The sequence below is a fragment of the Lampris incognitus genome, chromosome 14 (assembly GCF_029633865.1).
Source record: "Lampris incognitus isolate fLamInc1 chromosome 14, fLamInc1.hap2, whole genome shotgun sequence".
Classification (NCBI taxonomy): Eukaryota; Metazoa; Chordata; class Actinopteri; order Lampriformes; family Lampridae; genus Lampris; species Lampris incognitus.
In genome coordinates this window covers 33,552,128-33,573,236 of record NC_079224.1, presented here as the reverse complement: position 1 = coordinate 33,573,236, position 21,109 = coordinate 33,552,128, and the positions used below count along the sequence as shown (strand labels likewise).

The 21,109-nt window shown below is 41.8% G+C and overlaps 2 protein-coding genes across 2 annotated transcripts in view; both read left to right on the top strand.

The window, feature by feature from the left end:
* The first annotated feature begins 1,694 nt into the window (after positions 1-1,694).
* On the top strand, positions 1,695-5,256 carry LOC130124560 (cAMP-dependent protein kinase inhibitor alpha-like). Its single transcript, XM_056293965.1, has 2 exons — positions 1,695-1,905; positions 5,183-5,256. Exons 1-2 carry the CDS (start codon positions 1,743-1,745, stop codon positions 5,254-5,256), a joined length of 237 nt encoding a protein of 78 aa, XP_056149940.1. The 5' UTR covers positions 1,695-1,742.
* Positions 5,257-8,068: 2,812 nt separating this feature from the next.
* The window catches only part of lyn (LYN proto-oncogene, Src family tyrosine kinase), a 68,128-nt gene continuing 55,087 nt past the window's right edge, over positions 8,069-21,109 (top strand). Inside the window, exon 1 of the mRNA XM_056292630.1 lies at positions 8,069-8,202. The gene's annotated coding sequence lies outside the window, so the exon portion shown is untranslated. The remainder of the gene's footprint in view (positions 8,203-21,109) is intronic.

Sequence of the window (21,109 nt, the reverse complement as noted above, 5' to 3'; positions counted from 1 at the left end):
TGGTCAGTATTTAATGTTTTATTAGGCTATAACTACTAACAGGTTAAGTCTAATTTTCGGGACGAAGAGGGCAGGATTCGGGATTCCTTGTTGAATTCGGAGAATCTGTTACCTTTCCAATGCCGCTGGTAGACCGCATCTTCGCAATGCTAGAATTTTAAAACGTGCCGATGATCTAAAATTGTGAGGGGAAAAAATAATTGATGCTTCTGTTAGCATGATGCTAACATGAAATGAAAATCTATATTTAATAATTGAGTGGCGTTCGCTTCGTACGTTCCGGCGACGCCGCAGATATCTGGGCCAGGCCTGGATATTCTGTTGGGGGTGCTACATTTGCCAACACACCTCACTCCTCTCATCCCTTTGTGTCTGCGGTCCAATGGCCGCTCAGACGCGGCTCGCTTTGTCTCCCATTGGTCGCAAATGAGGAAGATGCGACGGCAGTGAGAGGTGGCTGTTCCTCATCATTTTAAAAATCATCTTACACTGATGTGCACGGTGTTATTCTCGAAACACGTCCAGGCTTTGATTTGTGTCGGGGGTTTTTTTTCCATTGGTGGCTATTTTTTAAGATTTGTGCATTGTTCATTTCGGCTGTGTTTCGGATGATGGGACATTATCAGGCCCACCGCACTTCTTTGTAGGTGTACCTCCCTCCATTGGACATATTATATTATAGGTTCAATTTGCAACGCTGGAGGAGTTGTCGCTAGAGGTAAGACAGTGACAGATACCCTAACAGGACTTGGCCAACGAATAACGAAGTAAATGACTGAATAGGCCTAAATATGAAAAAAAAGATACCATAGTGAGAATCCTGTTTTAGGTGTGGTCCTTACTAGATGATGTTTTTGGCCGTCTGTCTTGTTTTAAAATGGTGTTTACTTTCACATAAAGTAGCACACCAGGACCCTTCACAGTCTGAATTATTCAAACATTAAATAATTCAAACGCCTTCGTAAAGTAGGCCACAACTGCTCGCCAGGTCAAATACAGTGTTCGCTGTTCGGCTCAGTGTGAGAAAGTGCCTGAGTGGCTCACCACATTTAACTTAGGGATATAAAACTATTTTGTGGTTGCTTTGATTATCTTATTGCATGATGTATGTCTCATAGTGTTCAATGAACACCTTACCCGAAGAAGGGTGACTATGAAGTATTGTTTTTTCCCCCATCTAATCAATCAGTCAGACAATCAATCAATAACTTCATTGTCCAGACTGAGAAACTTGATGCAGAACTAAAAAACATACAAGAGATGCAGTAAAAACCAGCACCCACAGATCAACATATTATAATTGTTCACAGCACATTTTTATAAATGTGTGCAAAAGTGTATTATGTGCAACAAAAAAATGCTATTTTATGTGCAAAGGGTCAAGGACAGTAGAAGTGAATAGGCTCATTTACCTTTTTTGGGGGGGTTGACATCTTGACAACTGTCAGAGAAGGGCGTTGATCATTAAGTAGAGGTATCTAAAATAAATAAATAAATGAAATCAAGCAGAACCCTAGCAAATACATTTCAATTCCCAATCATCAAGTCAATAATTTTCAATGGTAAATTTGCAGAATGCATAAATGATAAATATCAACCATGTTTGCATATTTCATGGCTGATGACTGAAGACAGGTGCAACGCCTTCATGTGTTACGTGTGCGCCGGGCGGCTGTAGACTCGCACCTGTTCTCCTTCCTCCCGGTGTCCCAAGGTGCCGCTGTGTGAACAATGCACAAGCGATGGCTGACATGGAGGCCACGTATGCGGACTTCATCGCCTCTCGCAGGACGGGACGTAGGAACGCCCTGCACGACATCCTCGAGAGCCCAACCGATCCCGAGGGGCGACAGCTGCCCCTCACGCTGTCCCTGTCCCAGCTACACATCAACGCCGGAGGAGGAGGTGAGATGCTGCCGAGTCGTAGTACACTGCGCTATTTGCTGAGTAATGACAAAGCTGTCACGTCTAAAAGCGTCTGGAGAGTAACTTCTATCAAGGTGCTTTTTTTGTGTGTCTGGATCATGCTTCTTCTCAGTCTCCAAAACAAATGACTGTAAACATCAGTCCCCCCCCCCCGCCATCTTTAATGACTTACACACACACACACACGCACAGAGCGAGAGAACATATGGCGGTCATCTCCACACACATCCACCAAATCATTTATTTAAAACTTAAAGCTTGGGTCTGTGATTTCCCCTGATCTGTCTCTCTTTCTGGAAGTGATCAGCCATCGTAAAAATGTACCCTGAGACCAAAGCTAACACAGACAGTCTAGTGTATGACCAACTACATCAGACTACATGGGAACACCGTGGTACAGTCCTGTTGATTGTAGAAAAGGTAGATCAGCTGTCTAACAGGAGCATCGTCACAGCCTCATCACGTTCCAACCCTGCTTCCTGTTTGAGTAGGAACGTGTTTGCTGCTGCGCCAGTGTCCAAAGTAAACAAAGCTGTTGAAACCGAACATTTCGACACTGGTGGAGGGAGAATGTCTCCGAGCCTTGTAAAGATGCCAGTAAGCATTACGTAACCTGCCTCCATGGTCCAGATGGATAAAATTGTTATTTATTAATGGAGAAAAATCCCAGATTTTCGCTTTAATAAGTCAAACTTTGCAATGCCTCATGGGTAATCCCCACTCCAGCTCCACAGTACAGTTTAAGTAGCGTAACGTGGATGGATAAGTAGACACCCTGGTCCTTTATTAGCGGGTCGGACCCTTTAGTGGACTGGTTAACGTTGTCGCTTGCGGAATGGGAGACACTGGTTCGCGTTGCGACTGTGGCGACGATCTCCCAAACTGCCCCCCAAATTCAATACAGTATGTTAGCCAGGAGAAGAGCTTTCTGTCAACCTGCCTCTCTTTCATCGTGTTTTAAATGTTAAATTAAGTATTGTGGTGACCCACATCTATATAACGAGAGACATTCACCTAAGAGGACGGTGTACCTTTAAGGGAAGAGGCGAGGGGTCAGATAATACACTTCCGCTTCCGGTTCACAGTTTAGTGTCGTTGTCGAATGTATGACATGCTAAGTTGGAGCTAGTAAACTACCTCGACTACGTCTACTCTCACGTCTCCTGTCTCGTTGTTTTCTAACTCCACAGTATAATAATAATAATAGTAATAATAATAAGAGGTGAATACACAGCCCACTGAAGCCCGTTTCCGCCGCATTAAAGAATAGTTTGGTTAATTCTCAGAATTCTGACTTTATTTCTCACAGTTGTGGCTTTACTTCTCACAATTGCAGATTTATTTCTTGGAATTCTGTCTTTCTTTCTTTTTAGCCAATCAGGCAGCATCACCTCCTCTCTGAGGATTAAACTTTAACTTACTCAGCCCGGGGTTGAAAACTCACATTACTCCATGTCATAAAGGTTTTAGTATGTTGTTAACCATAGGCTGAGTTTACTTTAATATTTTTACTGCTGTTCTTATCTTCGCATAGTTCAAGCACTATAATCGTCCTTATATTGACAATGACGTTTTTTTATGACTGTTCTTTCCTGTTCCAGAGATGAGGATAACACTGTGAGGGAAGCCCATCATTTCAAAGTCTATTATTCCAGTTTATTACAACCTGGGTGGTATCTTTGCAGTTCTTGCCATCTTGCATATTGGTTATGATTTTATTTTCCTGCCTGGCTTCATTGTGTAGATTTTGGACAGGGGACCACGGCTGGACTCAGCTTTACAACGGTGTCTTATGGGACAAGTGAACAGGAGTGTTACATGTGTCCTTTTAACAACAAACCCACCTAGTGTCTCAGTCAGACTGTGTCGATGACTGTCCATTATCTATGACTTCTCTATTGTGCTGGCCGGCTAGTTTATGGATGTTACTACCACCTACGGTAAGTACAGGTGGCTCCTTCCTGCAGGTTGAACCAGGAAGTAGATCAGCAATATCATCCACCATTGATCATACTGGACATTTCACATCATAACTTTTAACTTGCACTTTTTGTTTTCACTTCCAAACGCGTGGTTTGTCTGGGTCAGGACCCATGTGGGTCACATTATGTCCACAATAAACACATTTTGTTTGGAGACAGAGAGAGAAAAAAAGCGGCACATTTGTCTTCTTTTTGTGATCAGATATCTTTTTTTTAATTTGAATGAAAAGAAAGGAAAGAAAACATCTGCAATGAGTCAATGCAAACAGTGTAAAGATCTGATTATATTCCAAAATATCATTTAATGTTGACAAGCTTTGTCTGTTTCATTTGATCATAAGCAGTGTATGACTGAAGACTGAATTATTATTTAGCTCACTTTTTGACAGCTAATATGAATTTATTATTTATTTTACTCTACAAGTGCGGCATGGCGGCGCATTGGTAAGCACGGTCGCCTCACAGCAAGAAGGTCCTGGGTTCGAGCCCCGGGGTAGTCCAACCTTGGTGGGTCATCTCGGGTCATCCTCTGTGTGGAGTTTGCATGTTCTCCCCGTATCTGCGTGGGTTTCCTCCAGGTGCTCCGGTTTCCTCCCACAGTCCAAAAACATGTAGATCAGGTGAATCAGCCGTACTAAATTGTCCCTAGGGGTGTGTGTGTCAGCCCTGTGATGGACTGCCGGCCTGTCCAGCGTGTCTCCCCGCCTGCCACCTAATGACTGCTGGGATAGGCTCCAGCATCCCGCGACCCTGTGTAAGATAAGTGGTTTGGATAATGGATGGATGGATTTTGCTCTGCAAAATACTTGTTGGGTTGGCCAAAGAGTACCTCCACAGGTGGGTGACTGTATGAAAATGAAAATCACTGATAGCACATTAGATAATTGGGTTGAATTGGACTTTGTGAAACATGTCTTGTGTTACTTGTAAATCGGTGCTGTTGAATCTAAAATCTATGACGAATTTGATGAGTAAAAAGGTGTCATAACCAACACACATGATGGCAAAGACTACGAAAATAAGGCCCAGGTTGGAAAAAAATTGGAACTGTCCTTTAATTTGGCCCTCGAAGGGAGCAACACAACCATAACAGACCGGGAAATGTGCCTGGTCACTAGCTGCTTAACAAGAGGCCGTCGATGATTCCCCTTTGTCGCCTACACGTGTGAAAAGTCTGATTAGGGCTGAGGTCCAATTTTACTGCCTCATTACTAATGGCCTGTATGCTGAAACCTTTCTGTCTTATCTCCTTCATCTTTTCCTTGTATCCGCAGAAGGAGGCGACACCGAGGACAGCCAGACTTCCTCCACCGCAGCCCAGAGGGAAATGGAGCAGGGCAACAGCTAACCTACTGAGCATCTGCGTCGGCGCATGGAGGGATGCTAGTACGAGCCCGGCCACCGCCACGAGGGTGGTTCTCAAACGGGGTTTAGTGAATGGAGGATAGCCTGTGTTATTGGTCGCCCACCACCATGGCTGAGACGCCCATGAGCAAGGCATAGAGCCCCCAACCGACTGTACAGGAGCCGTGCTAAGGAACACCCAGGGCTGTGATATTTATATAGTTGGTTGTATGCAAAGAGGTGGTTTGTATTTTAGATTTCGGGTGCGAAAAAGAAGAACATTTGCCACTCTTTGGCGAGGGACGGAAAGTTGAGAGCGATGAGGGAGATTTCATGTTTGTTTTTGTTTTTTGTTTTTTTCGTCTTCTTCTTTGTCTTTTAGTATCTATACAGAAGGGATCAAAGAAAAATGCCTGAGCAAACTTGTTTACCGAAGGCCGGAGTGAAGGACTGAGTTTTGTGGCATTGTGGGTCAAGTAGGAGACCTCCGCTGTGTGTACTAATACTGTATGATAAGACTTTGGTGCGGACACGTCAAGGTGAATGGAGATGCTGTTACGAGCCAGACACCTCAGGTGAACAGGGTTTTTATTTCTCCCTTCATCCAGTCATCAAACGTTGCAAAATCAGTATCTGTTGCAGAGGGACTTTCATGGATTTTGACGTCTAAAACATCATATTAGATATCTCCTTTAAAACAGGCATGTCTATATATCAGTTACATTTTCCTTCACAGTGGAGTGTGTCTTTGTGAGTTTTCCCCGTTTCATCCTCATGAATATCTAAATGGTTGGTAATTTACAGAGGGATCCGTCAGAATTTTATTGTGAAATATTCATAAAACATTATGTACATGGCACAAAAAAAAAATCATTTTTTTTACAGATTTTTTTCAACATGCTAGACCGTTAAAACAAAATGACATAAGAATTTACTTGACTCACTGGATTTTATATAAAAATCCAGTGAGTCACGTAAATTCTCTATGAGACAGTACAAGCCTGTTTCATGTTTATATATATATATATAAACCAGGAATTTGTCTGAGGAAGCTCCATGCTGAATTTGGTGGTTATATCTACAACCCAGATTTCAAAAAAGTGTTTTGCATACATACAGACAGTATGTTACTTTGAGAAAATGTCTCAACAGTTTTATGTATTTGATAAAGGCAGACTATTGGAGCCAATACAAAAATGTTTAAAAAAAAAAAAAAAACCACCGTTTGCTGTTTTTGATGACTGCTTGGTGTATTTTATAAAATAACAGAACTTGTCCATGCAAAGTACTGCGATGTTTCAGAACTGATGGTGGCCAACCAAAATTGTCATTTTCACCTGGGGTGTCTCACTGTCAGTTGCAGGAAAATAGCTGGTTTGAGTGTTTGATGACAGAAACAGAATCTGATGACAAGCAGTTAGCTTACTTATATTACGTATATACGAGACCATGCTATTGAAGCGGTATGTAGAAAGCAGGACTGTAGCAAAGTGCTGGTGTTGACACTTATACTGTACATTTAATATGGATGATTACTGTTTGTTTCCCCAAAGTGGTGCTCTCTAACTCGGGTTCAGCAGGATCACTGCACATCACTGATTCTTAGCGGAGCCTGTGAGCTACTATGGACGCCTAATAGAGACACGTGTGTGAACTTCCCCACCCGCATCGCTGATATATATCCCAAACACTTTCCCCTCAACTCTCCAACATGGTTTAGAAATGGATGAAGCATCATACTTATTTAACCTTCAACGATTTGTTATCACGATCACCAAATTTACCGAGTAGAGCTAAACTATTTTGCAGGAGCCTATTGTGCCATACTGTATGTTCGTATGACGTTTGTACAGCTGCCATTAGGACTGAGTATCCGAATCTGATGTGATTGGGAAATCGCACGGTCCTCTTAATAGGACGCCAGATACTATGCATGGTAACAAACACCTTACATACTACATCTATTTAATCCAGTTTCACAGAATTTCACCATGTATTTTCATGGCTATTTGCAGCCTTGCTGTGACTTATTCTTTCGGCTCTCTTACTGAAATGTCTTCCAAAAAGGAGAATTGTCATGTTGGGACTATAACTGACCCAAAATGTTCCTTTTCCCATTTTTGTAATAGTCATAGGTCCCATTTGAAATTTATCATATGCCACGTGATTGCAATGATTTTCTCTTTACAGTTCAAATTATAGTTTGCATTTAGCGTGCAGAAATGCGACAGGTGCATGCATTTGCAAAAGGGTGTTGTTCTTCATTCATTTCCATTTTTTCCAGTCCTCGTGCTGATTAAACAAATGAACTATAACATTAGACAAATAATCAATGACTGTTATGTTTTCTGTATTTCTGCAACTCATCCAAGAGGTGGCGCTGTGAGAGACTATTGAACCCAAACTCAAACCATCTGTATTCAACACTTGTGTGACCTAAAACAGTTCTCTTGTTGACTGGTGTATTTAATAAAATGCTTTAAAGGACCCCTTTGTCTTAATAACAGTGTTAACAGTAATAAACTTGATCATTAATTAAAAACATATAAGGCAGTGTGGTTCCTCTTTGTATGTTGTGCAAATTGACTTTGTGCATCCTTTTACATTAAAAAAAACAGTTCTGCAAGAGAAAAAACAAAATTTCAACAGTGCTGTATGAACGTGGTGTGTACCCTGTATATAGGTGTTGCTGGGTATGCAAATAATCATTAAACAACTGTACCAGGAAGTCTTAGTAGAAAAAAAAATCCCCCAGCAAGTCATACAAGTTCCTCATTCTGATGGGTGAGCGTAACAGTCCGTGTCTAGCAGTGGGACACTCAGCTGAGTCCGTCAGTCAGTCAGTTCACGGTCTGATGAAAAAAAAGCAGGGACTGGAGGACGCCTGGATTTAAACTTAGCCGCTTTGGATGTACGACTGTCCACACTCCTCACCGGGAATACAAGAAAGGTATGAGCTGGGATGGGAAACTGTGATTCTAAGGCCACTCTCTACACATTGGTCCTTGTTGTGCTGCTCCGACCCCCCCCCCCCCACACACACACACACACATACACACACACCATTTTCATTGGTCAGCAGCTATAATTCTTGCAGATATGTCAGACATGAATGACTGTGTGTCTGACAGAAGATGCAAAGTTTGCTTTTTATTTTGCCTTTTTGAATCCTGTTTTTATTCTGTGCGCTTCTCTCTGAGCTAAAATGCTCTGAGCTGCATTCCAGTGTGGGGAAGGTGGTATATTATCATCATCTTTATCATTAGAGTTACTTAAACTATGGCATTCAGTGCATTTAACATTGAGATTCACCTGTTTTCCACTTGTGCTCCTCACATCCGTGCAACTCAGCCAGCTTCATGTGCTCAGCCAGTACTCTCCAATAAACTCAGTTTATCTGGGTTTTACAGTGATAATATTGGGGGGGGATAGAAATTTGTATTCAATAGAGTTTTTTTCTCAGTGATTTTTGTTGCGTTCAGTGAGTTAAAGTTCAATTTGAATGTGAAGTTATGGATGTTTTATGCAACTTGAGGTGATAGTTGCATCTGGCTGTAGATGATATCTGAAGTATTCAGTGATGTCTTAGGAATGTATTTAATTCATATGGATTGGCAGTTAGGATGTCTTAAAAACTATCTGGGGTTTAATTGCACTCTTTACTGAGTGATTTTCTATTGCCCAGCGATCATAAGGAAGGTATACATTTGTGCGGTCATGTGGTCGGTCGGGGTCTCTATCCGTTTATCTCTCCTACATCTGACAAGCTAAAGTCTCATCTGTGTCCTCTTCTGACCTCCTCTCAGTGCCGGTCATCTCTTTCATCATCTTCTCTCTATCCCAACACTTCTCCTCCCCCTCTTTTTCTTTTCTTCGCTTCCCTTTTACCAAAACACCCAGCAGTTCATGTACACTAACACTTGGGATCAGAATGGTTGGTAGCAGCTCCAGGATGTTTGTTGTTGCCTCTGATACTAATGCTACTACATCACTTCCTGCAGTTTGTACACTTTGGTAAGGGAGGCTGCATCTGTTGAAACACTTAACAGGGCTGGTTAGTGTTGTGCTATCTATCTATCTATCTATCTATCTATCTATCTATCTATCTATCTATCTATCTATCTATCTATCTATCTATCTATCTATCTATCTATCTATCTATCTATCTATCTATCTATCTATCTATCAATCTATCTATCTATCTATCTATCTATCTATCTATCTATCTATCTATCTATCTATCTATCTATCTATCTATCTATGTCTGTCTGTCTGTCTATCTATCTATGAACGCATATGAACAGGAAAAACAAGAATGAGGGGGTGTGGCATTGTATGTGGATAAAAGCTTAAATTATAAGCTGGTGGAAAGCGTGACAACAGCGATTGATGACGTGCTAGAATGCATTACAGCAGAAATCTGCATGGAAAAAAGAAAAAGAAAAATGTAATTGTGAGCCGTTTATACAGATCACTGGGATCAAATATTGAAATATTTAAGGACTGGATGAAAAATATTCATTCAAAAGCAATACAAAAGGATATGTTCATATGTGGGGATTTCAATGTTAAATCTAAATAATCACAAAAAGACTGAAGAGTTCATTAACACAATGTATAGTTTGGGTTTATATCCTAAAATCACTAGACCTAGCAGACTCACACAATAATACACAATATATTCGCAAACATTATGGAAGGCAACACAGAGAGCGGGCTTTTAATAAATGACATCAGTGACCATCTACCAGTTTTCACTGTCCACGACTGCAATTTTAGGAAGAACAAAGTTCCCAACGACAAAAACAGAGGAATCCATGAATGCTTTTAAAGATGAATTACTAACACATAACTGGAATATAGTATACAAAGAAAAATACATTGGTAAAGCTTACGATTCATTCCTAAACATATTTCAACCCTTATGTGACAAAAATTGCCCAATCAAACAATTTAACAGTAAACGGAAATATGGATCACAAAGGGTCTACATAACGCTTGTCATAAAAAATAAACTCTACAAAGAATTCATAAAGCACAAAACTATAGAAGCAGAAATGAAATACAAAAAAAATATATAAAAACAAGCTAACTAACATTTTGAGGCTATGCAAGAAGGAATTCTACAACAAAGAATTAGAGACCAATAAAAACAACACCAAAGGTATATGGAATGTGTTGAATAGTATTATTAGAAATGGATCTAGAAGCCCAAGCTGCCCTCAATACTTTACAGATAAGGATAAGACTATAAATAACTTGGAAGATGTGGTCAATGGCTTCAACAGATTGTTTGTAAATGTGGGCCCAAAACTGGCAGAAAAAAAAAATCAATGACACACAATCAAAGGGGAGTGATTATGGAGACAGATAACCAAGTTCCATTTTTCTTAGAGCGGCAGAAAAGAAAAAAAATCATGGACATTGTAAAAAAAATGCAAGAACAAAAAATCTACTGTCTGGAATGATATTGATATGACCATAGTTAAGAATGTAATCGAATGTATTACTAAACCACTAACTCACATCTATAACAAGTCCTTTCAATCATGTAAAGTTCCAAGCAAAGTGAAAATAGCAAAAGTTATACTTCTATATAAAACCGGGGATAGACACCAATTTACAAACGACAGACCAATTTCATGATCGTCACATTTCTCCAATATACTAGAAAAGCTAGTTGCTGTTAGACTAGACAAATTCATTGAGAAGCACAATCTGTTGACTAATAGCCAGCATGGGTTTTGACCAAATAGATCCAACATCTCTGTTGCTCATTGAATTCATTGAAGAAATAACTAATTGCATAACCCCCAAAAAAGTTTGCTGTGGGAATATTTATAGACCTAAAAAAAGCCTTTGACACTATTAACCACAATAGATTAATAGATAAATTGGAAAAGTACAGTATCAGAGGGGTGGTACAGAATTGGCGAAGAAGCAGTTGGTAATGATAGGTGAACATAAATCGTCATGCATGGATATTACTTATGGTGTACCCTAGGGGTCGGTTTTAGGTCCAAAACTGTTCATTCTGTAATTAAATGCAAGATATCATAAATATTGAAATTTGTTCTATTTGCTGATGACAATAATATATTTTGTTCTGGTGAGAATTTACAGCAGCTTTTGGAGGTGACCACAATAGAAATGGAAAAATTAAAACGGTGGTTTGACAAAAACAAATTATCCTTAAATCCCGACAAAACAAAGTTTATGTTGTTTGGAAATCAAATAATAAATACCAAAGTAAAAGCAGTCATAGACAATGTCCAACTAGAAAGAGCATATGAAAATAAATTTCTAGGTGTGATACTAGACCACAACATCTGCTGGAAATCTCACATAACATGTGCGAGCAAAACTGGCAAGGAGCATTGCAGTCATAGGAAAAGCAAAGCACATTCTGGATCATAAATCATTGCACACTCTGTATTGTTCAATTATTTTATCATAACTGAACTACTGTGTGGAGGTATGGGGTAACACCTACAAAACCAACCTACAACTATTATGTATACTACAAAAAAAGAGCCATAAGGATAGCTATAATGTAGGATATCGTGAACACACCAACAAGCTACTTTTAAAGGCGACTGTGCTAACCACTGCACCACCGTGCCACCCTTAAATCTCTCTCTCTCTCTCTCTCTCTCTCTCTCTCTCTCTCTCTCTCTCTCTCTCTCTCTCTCTCTCTCTCTCTCTCTCTCTCTCTCTCTCTCTCTCTCTCTCTCTCTCTCTCTCTCTCTCTCTCTCTCTCTCTCTCTCTCTCTCTCTATAATATATATATATGTGTGTGTGTGTGAAACAGGAAGCTGATTGGGTGCAGGTTCTCTCACATTAACCACAGTGCCACCACATATACTGACTTGTGATCAGGTCTGTAAACTGTGGAGTCCAGTGTGAAATTAAATGGGCTATAATTGTATAAATCATTTTATTGGTACGATTCAGTCCCAAGTTGGAAAAAGTAATGGAAAAAACATTATTCACATGGACTGCAATGATAACTGGATGTGGTGCACTTTGCTATACGTACTACTGTATCATAGAAAAGGGGAGGAAAACATGTTGCCATGTTCATCCATCCATCCATTATCCAAACCGCTTATCCTGCTTTCAGGGTCGCGTTGCCATGTCATTTGCTTTTCTTTTTTTTCCTTTTTTTTTCCAAATTTGTGGTTTTAGTTTTACTTTTTGCTGTTCTCTTTTTGTGGGTTGGCCATTTGCATTGTGTTTGCATGTCAGTGTAGACAGTACGGTGGTTATCTACAATATCACCGAGTGTGATTATGAATTTTAAAGTGCAACACTATGGTGATCAGTGTGTGCAGGTGTTTAGATGGATGGCATTCTGCTAAAAGCCAAAATGGTTTCTGCCAGCCAAGACCTTTATGAAACCTTTAAAAAGACTGTTCTCATATAGCAGGAGCTTTAAATGTTAAATCACGGGGTCTGGGCAGTGTAGCGGTCTATTCTGTTGCCTATCAACACGGGGATCGCCGATTTGAATCCCTGTGTTACTTCTGGCTTGATCGAGTGTCCTTAAAGATACAACTGTCCGTGTCTGCAGGTGGGAAGCCGGATGTGGGTATGTGTCCTGGCCACTGCACTAGTGCCTCCTCTGGTCGGTCGGGGAGCCTGTTCGGGGGGGAGGGGGTACTGGGGGGGAATAGCATGCTCCTCCAATGCGCTACGTCCCCCTGGTGAAACTCCTCACTGCCAAGTGAAAAGAAGCGGCTGGTGACTCCACATGTATTTGAGGAGGCATGTGGTAGTCAGTCTGCAGCCCTCCCCGGATCAGCAGAGGGGTTGGAGCAGCGAGCGGGACAGCTCGGAAGAATAGGGTAATTGGCTGGATACAATTAGGGAAAAAATAAAATAATAATAATAATTTAAATCATGGGTATTGATTTTAGAAAATAAAAAAGTCAGTCTTATAATAAAGTACTGAGGCCTACAGGGTGTCAGTGCGAGACAGGAAGTTAGCCTGACGGTATCCAAATCCAGCATTACCAGGGCAAAGGAACAACATAATGCACAATATAAGCAATAAATAAACCCTTATAAGGTGGTAACTGGTCACTTAAATTTGTCTCTTGCGTCAAAGCTGTTAGAATATTCTCGGTTGGGCCCAAAGTCATGAGAAAAGCAGAGCTGTGACAGGTTTCCTCAAGGAAGGAAACACGACCGCTTCTGCCGGAGGTGAATTCAGATAGGAATCCATCATGACTGTCAAACAAAACCTCCTCGACACAATAACGACTCATGCGGACGTCAGCCCAGCCCTTATCGCCCTCACTTTATCTCTTTTTTCTTTTTTCATCTACCTGTCGCTCTGTCCTTCTTTTCACTCTCTCTCTCTCTCTCTCTCTCTCTCTCTCTCTCTCTCTCTCTCTCTCTCTCCTCTCTCTCTCTCTCTCTCTCTCTCTCGCTGACTTTTCCAGGAATTATATGGATTCTTAAGTGTGCATGTGCAAATAGTTTCACTGCAATGTGAGATACTGTGTGTGTGTGTGTGTGTGTGTGTCTGTGTATGAGAGAGAGAGAGAGACAGAGAGAGAGAGAGAGAGGGGAGAGAGAGATAAGATAAAAGATCAGAGAAAGAGCATGATAGAAAGAGAGAAAGATCACCTCAGAATCATGGTTATCAGAATCAGAATCATGTTTATTGGCCATGCAGGTTTGCACAGACATGGAATTTGACTCTGGTTTCGTGGCTCTTTCAGTGTACTTAACATAGAATAACAACACTACAACACAACCATCTTCAGATATATATACACAAGGATTGATTATACAGGTGAAATAAGAGGTGATAAAGTGCAATGTGCAGAGAACACATCAGATGCTGAGATAGACATTAGCAGGTTACTGATACACATGCCTGATGTAGATGGACATGACAGAGCGTGCCAGTATACGTACAATGTACAGTACAGCATATACAAAATGGTTGGATTTAAAGTGTTAATTTGAATGACAGCCCACAGAAAGAAACTGTTTTTATATCTGGGTGTTTTGGGGTACAGTGCCCTGTAGCGCCTACCAGAGGGGAGGAGTTGGAACAGGTTGTGACCAGGGTGTGATGGGTCTGCAGTGATGTTGCCTGCGTGGTTCCTGAGTCTGGAGGTGTATAAGTCCTGAATGGAGGGCAGGTTGGCGCCAATGATTTTCTCTGCAGACTTAATTGTCCAATTGTCCGTTGTCATCTGTCCCTGTCCTGTTTGGTGGCTGAACTAAACCAGACAGTGATGGATGTGCAGAGTACAGACTGGACAGACACCTGTGTGTGTGTGTGTGTGTGTGTGTGTGTGTGTGTGTGTGTGTGTGTGTGTGTGTGTGTGTGTGTGTGATATAGAGCTTCTTGCTGGGCAATAACACATACCACAAAAAAACAAAAACAAAAAAACAAGGGACAAAAACGCAGTAAATCCAGTTTTATGAGCATTCAGTTCTCCACAATATGTCCTGGACATAAACGAAGTACACTGGGATAGAAGACGAAACCAGACGACGACATGAACAGAGTTAAAAAGGATTGGTTCTCTAATATGGAGCAAAACAAGTAGAACACAGATGACCGCAGTGCAGAACAGCCCACATATTTGTTCTCCAGTTTCACTTTCACTGAAATACTCTGACCTTATCATTACTTTACGTGTTAGCGCGGCTTGTTCACCTGCTATTTGCGTTCATGTATTCACATGCCATCCCCGTTTATCAGTTGTGTGATTGTTTGTGTCGTCGTCATCTGACAAACCATCAATAAGAAAAGACTCTTTGGATTTATGGGAGTTCATTTGTCAGAACTGATCGCCCTTAATTAATTCAGCTGCTGGCTTCACTAATGTTTTTCCATCGACTTTGCATTGAGAAGTGGGCGTTTGTTCAACTCATTTTGCCTCTGTCTTCCGTGTGTGCTTGTTTGTTTCTTACAGGTAAAGCTAAGGTCACACAATACAGTCAGGAGATGGATTATGATGAAACTCACGCTTTATGCAAATGCTCACAGTGTTTGACAAGACCTTCATTCAGAGCTTCATTCAGTGTTGTGGGGAAGCATTGTCTGCACAAAACAAGAACAAACTGGATAGGGTTGTTAAACCGGGTGGCAAGATAACTGGGGAACTAACGCGCAGTATTATGTACACCATGTACCATGACCAGTATAGCATGAATTTAGCTCACAAGGTCATAGCAGATCCACTGCACAGTCCATGGTCTGAATATGCGCTTTTACCTTCAGGGCGAAGGTACAGCAGCATGCCCAGGATGTGGACTAAACGAAGCATCATGTGTGTGTGTGTGTGTGTGTGTGTGTGTGTGTGTGTGTGTGTGTGTGTGTGTGTGTGTGTGTGTGTGTGTGTGTGTGTGTGTATGTGTGTGCGTGCTTTGTATATTTTGATATTTGTACATTCTGGACCAATTCCTTCATAACTGCATTAACACCTGTTGATAAGCCTATTTATTCTCCACATTTGCACTTTTATGATTGTGTTGCGATTGTATTGTCAATTTTTTTATATAGCACGTTTCATACACAGGGCAACAAAATGTGCTTTACATAAAGTTTGACTTGACTTTGTCCCACGCAGCTTTCAGCTGCTTAACAAGCTCTGATCACATGGTCTGAATTTGGCACTTTCTGGCACGTCATGAACTTGCACGTGATGTCCATCGATTTCTGCAATGATGCCTTGATGCTTTTCAAATGCTTATGCTTATGGTTGATTTTCTTTGGTTGATTTTTTTTATATTCTTTTATGCTCTTTGTGCAAAACAAATTCTACTTGAAAATAGAGAGTTCATACAACTAACATATCTGTCCTGAAAGTCAATTTCTATGCAGAATTGGCAATTTCATGTGCAATTTCATGAACGCCGCCATGTAAACTGTGTGAAGCTGTCAGAGAAATGCCCCGGATCCATCCATCCATCCATCCATTCTCCCAACCACTTATCCTGCTCTCAGGGTCACAGGATGCTGGAGCCTATCCCAGCAGTCACTGGGCGGCAGGCGGGGAGACACCCTGTACAGGCCACCAGTTCAGTTCTTTCCTTCTGGATGGTAGATTGTAGTCTTGATGTGTTGGATATCTCGTTCTTCCAGGAAAGAAGACATTTCAGAGGAGATTAGCTGTGGGCCATTATCAGTCACCAGTCATGGGGTTTCCTTTTTGTGAAGGCAATTACCGTAGCTGTAGTGCATTGTGGAGCAAAACACACCTCTGGCCACTTTGAATAATAATCCACCATGGTAATAGCGAATTTACAGTCAGGAAGACCAGTCTCAATTGGGCTAACTATGTGTAGTGCCACTTTTTGCCAGGGTCCATCAGGCAAAGGGACTGGTGTCATTGGTGCAGGGGCTGTTCTTGTAGTCTTATCATTCAGCTGATAAGGCACACAGGAGGCAATGACGGACTGTACCAGCGCATCCATCTTAGGCCACCAATACAAATCTCTCAGTCTGTGTTTGGTGCGCACAATACCTTGGTGGCTCTCATGTGCTAGGAGCACCATGTGGGGACGTAGCCTTACTGGCACCACAAGCCTGTAGCTCCCTCTCAGGATAAGTGAGTAGTGCACTGATAGCTCATCCCTAACCTGGTAGTAAGGGATCATGTCAGCAGGCAGACCTTTTGGTGATGCAGGCCACCCTTTACTCATGTATGTGTGCAGCTTACGTAGCTCTGGGCAGGAAGAACATAACTCTGTGAAGTCAGATATGGGCACAGCAATCAAAAGCGTGGAGACAGCAGCAACAGTCTCTGGTTCCATGTTTGTGAAGCCATCCTGTTCATATGGCAGTGGCAAATGGGAAAGACAATCTGCTGCATGGTTCTGAGCACCAGGCCTGTAGATAATATCATAGTTGAAACAGAGCAGTCTGGCAGACCAGAGTGCTATTCGCATACCAGCTCTACCCATGCCTTTGGTTGCCAGGAGTGTAGTTAAAGCTTGGTGATCAGTTCGTAAGGGGAACTTTGCTCCCCATAAGTAGGTCCTCCAGCGCTCTGTAGCCCAGACACAGGCCAACGCTTCTTTTTCCACCACTGAGTATTTCCTCTCAGCCACACTCAAGGAACGAGAAGTGAAAGCCACTGTTCTTTCAGAGTTATCTGGATGTAGTTGTGTAAGGACACCACCTATGCCATAGTCTGAGGTGTCTGTAGAAACTATAGTGGGCAGTGAGGGGTCAAACAGGGCAAGTGCCTGACTGTCAGTAATAACTTGTTTGACTTGCTGGAAGCTTTTCTGTGCATCATTAGGCCATGTGAATGTAGTGTTACGTAGCACATCCCTCATTGGCTCCACAACAGTTGCACAGTTCTGTATGAATCTGGAGTACCACGCCGACAGGCCTAAGAAAGACCTGAGAGACGTGGCATTGCAGGGTGCTGGAGCATCATGGATAGCTACAACATGGTCGTCATTTGGCAGCAGACCCTCCTTACATATGGTGTGGCCCAGGTAAGTCAGCTTATCTTGATAGAATTTGCATTTGTCTGTATTTAGGTGTAGTCCAGCTTCCTGTAACCTGTGTAGTACAGCTTTCAGTCATGTTTCGTGCTCAGCTCGGCTGGATGAGTATAAGATTACATCATTGAGGTAAGCTTAAACTACAGGCAGATCTTGCAGCACAATGGACATCATCTTTTGAAAAGCACAGGGCGCTGATGCTAGCCCATAGCAAACTTGCTTGTATCTGAAAAGACCCTCATGCGTTATGAAGGTGGTCAAATCTCTGCTGTCCTCATGCAGAAGAACCTGGTGATATGCATTAGCAAGGTCAATGGTTGAGAACATGGTTGCTCCTCTGAGTTCAGAAAAGAGCTCCTCTATGTTTGGAATGGGGTAGCAATCAGTCACTACAGCCTTATTGGGCTCCCTGAGGTCTATGCACATCCTAATTCCATCTGAATTCTTGTATTGAGTCACCACGATTGGTGACACCCATGGAGACACGTTGATTTTCTCAATGATGTCAGCATCTAGTAGGCGTTTTAACTGCAGAAACTGTATCCCTGACAGACAATTTCTGTTGCACTGGTTTTACATCATCTCTCACTGTAACTTTATGTACAAAATTCTTCACACAGCCTATGGTTGGAGGCGAAACGGTAGCGGAATATGAAGGAACGGCTGTAGTAGCAGGTGGAGGTGAAACTGTAGTAACATGTGGAGGTGGAGCTGCTATCACCCTAACTAGCTGTTCTGATTTGAGGATCACTTTGTTTCCCACTATAACCATTTTTAATGCCTCAATTAAGTCCAGCCCCAGAAGTAGTGAACCTGACTCCACAATGTAGAAAGAGGCTGGGGCAGAACATCCATCATGAAGTACATGTGTACCCAGTCGGCCTAGTATAGGAATTCTCTGTCTGGAGTATGTCACCAGGGGAATTTCTGCTGGTTTTAAGGGTATTCCACTAAATTAATGCTCATAAACATGAATAGGCAGCAATGAAACCGAAGACCCCGTATCTACTATCATCTGAAATGGCTGCCAATTGGATGTGCCTATTTCTATAGTGCACATTATTTTCTTCTCTACTGGGGCAGCATCTTTCAGCAGTAGCACTGTCAGTTCAGGAATAACAGTGTCCTTCACTTCATGTTTTTGGCTTGAACGACATGCTTTTGAAAAGTGCCCAGTGTTTCCACATGATTTGTATGTTTTGTTTATAGCAGGGCATTTTGTAGAGTTTGCAAGGTGCTTATCTGAGTCACATCTGTAGCATTTGCGTGTCCCACTTTTTCTTTGGTTACCTGCACTGGTGTAGTCATTTCCCACACCAGTACATCACTGTTTGAAAGTGCACTAGCATTGCGCATGGCCGATTCCACTTGATTTGCAATTTGAATGGCTTTATCCAATGTCTACTTATCTTCAAGTAGCAAGCGTTCATGTACACGTCCATTGTAGGCTTTTTCCACTATTTGATCTTGTAGCATATCTTGTTCTGCAGTTCCGAATTCACACAGTGTAACCATTTCACGTAGCGCGGAGATATATTGTGCAATAGTTTCATCATGTCTTTGCCCTTGTTGGCAGAATTTACGTCTTTCAGCAGTCACATCTACCTTTGGCACGAAGTACGCTTGCAGGGCAGCATAAACACTGTTTTGATTAAGGTATAAATCAATTTATGGAGAAAGACTATATTTCCCATGCTTCTCAGGGGTCATGAAAAAAAGAGAGGGGGGGATCAAGGGAGAATATAGACTACGTACAGAAAAAGAAGATGGACTGCGCCCTGTTGCGTTCGTCAGTCTCTCACTCTCAGAAAGAAACTATCCTGCCCATAAATTGGAGTTTCTGGCATTGAAATGGGCCATTGGGGACAAGTTACATGATTATCTTTATGGGGCAACCTTTGAAGTGATAACCGACACCAATCCCCTGACATCTTGACCTCCGCGAAGTAGGATGCCACTGGACATCGATGGTTAGCTGCCCTTTCAATCTACAATTTCACCTTAAAGTACAGAGTAGGAAAGAAAAACATAGATGCTGACTCCCTGTCTAGACGCCAGCATCCCTGTAATTCTGCCGATGATGAATGGCTTCAGGTGTTAGAGCCCTCTGCCAGATGCTGTCCACTGGAGGAATTGAGATGCTGCCTGGTCCTGCTGTTGAACAGCTAGGAGCACCCTTGGAAGCAATACCTGAGGTCTACTGTCACCTCACTGCTGTGGGAAGCAATGAGCTGCCCAACCTCACAATACATGAACTGCAGGTTGCCCAAAGAGACAACGCCAGCATGGGAGAAGTGTAGAGGGCTCTTACACATAATGATCCTGCAAGTAGCATTCTCACCATTCTACTTCTGACACCAATGTAGCGAATTCAGGGGGGCAGCCCGGGTACCGCCTCAGCCAGGACACGAACCCGTGTCTCCCGCACCACGGGCGACTACGTTAACCTGTCAACAAAAGGGTCCGACCTGTTAGCCAAGGACTAGTGAGTCTATTTATCTGTGTACATTGCATAAGAAAGAAGCACAGAACAGAGAATACTTTCACGTAACCTTACTGCGTAAGCTCAAGATTATCACACACTAATTCTTCTCCTTCGTCTCTATTATCCCCATAGGATCAAGAAGTATCACAAAAGTTACCTAGTGCAACCTATAGGCTTGGAATGGAATAGCATTCAGAACACAATAAGATCTACCTAAAACGACCATGAGCCGTCAAAAAGACCGCTCGTAATTTGCGCGTCATCGTGCACATCATGTCACTATTTACGTGTTTTGCTCGCATCATTTCCTTCGTGAAGTTCATTGCTGTGTCCTAGAAACACACTAGCATTCTAAAGTGCAGAAAAATAGTCTAAATTTGATTTTTGATTATTGCCAACACGTCTGGTTACAGACGCCCTTTCAGACGCACCATGACTACGACCGACGTGTTGCAGCATTTACAGGTGTTGGACAGAGGCGATTCTAAATTGTTTGAAAAATAGAATTAAAGTTGTTAAGATTTTAATTTTGGTGTCAGTCGTTTCTTAACAGACATACTAACATATACAATGCATTAATATCTCAATTGGGTATTTATCTTGACACAATATAGCGTTTAAAAACCAGTGGTTGTTTGGGACTGTTTCAGCGGTTATTTTCAGTTCTTTTTTTTTTTACATTTCACATTTTATAGGCCTTGTTACGTTTGTTCGATTAGCAATATGTGTTTTCCATTCTGTTTTTCAGGTAATATTTTCACTTTTTCGATTTTGCTATTCAAGTTCAACCATGTCTCTCTGAAGTTTGAATTGTTTAAAGATAGTATTATAGTTGTTAAAATGTTAATTTTAGTGTCAGCCGTTTCCTAACAGACATACTAACATT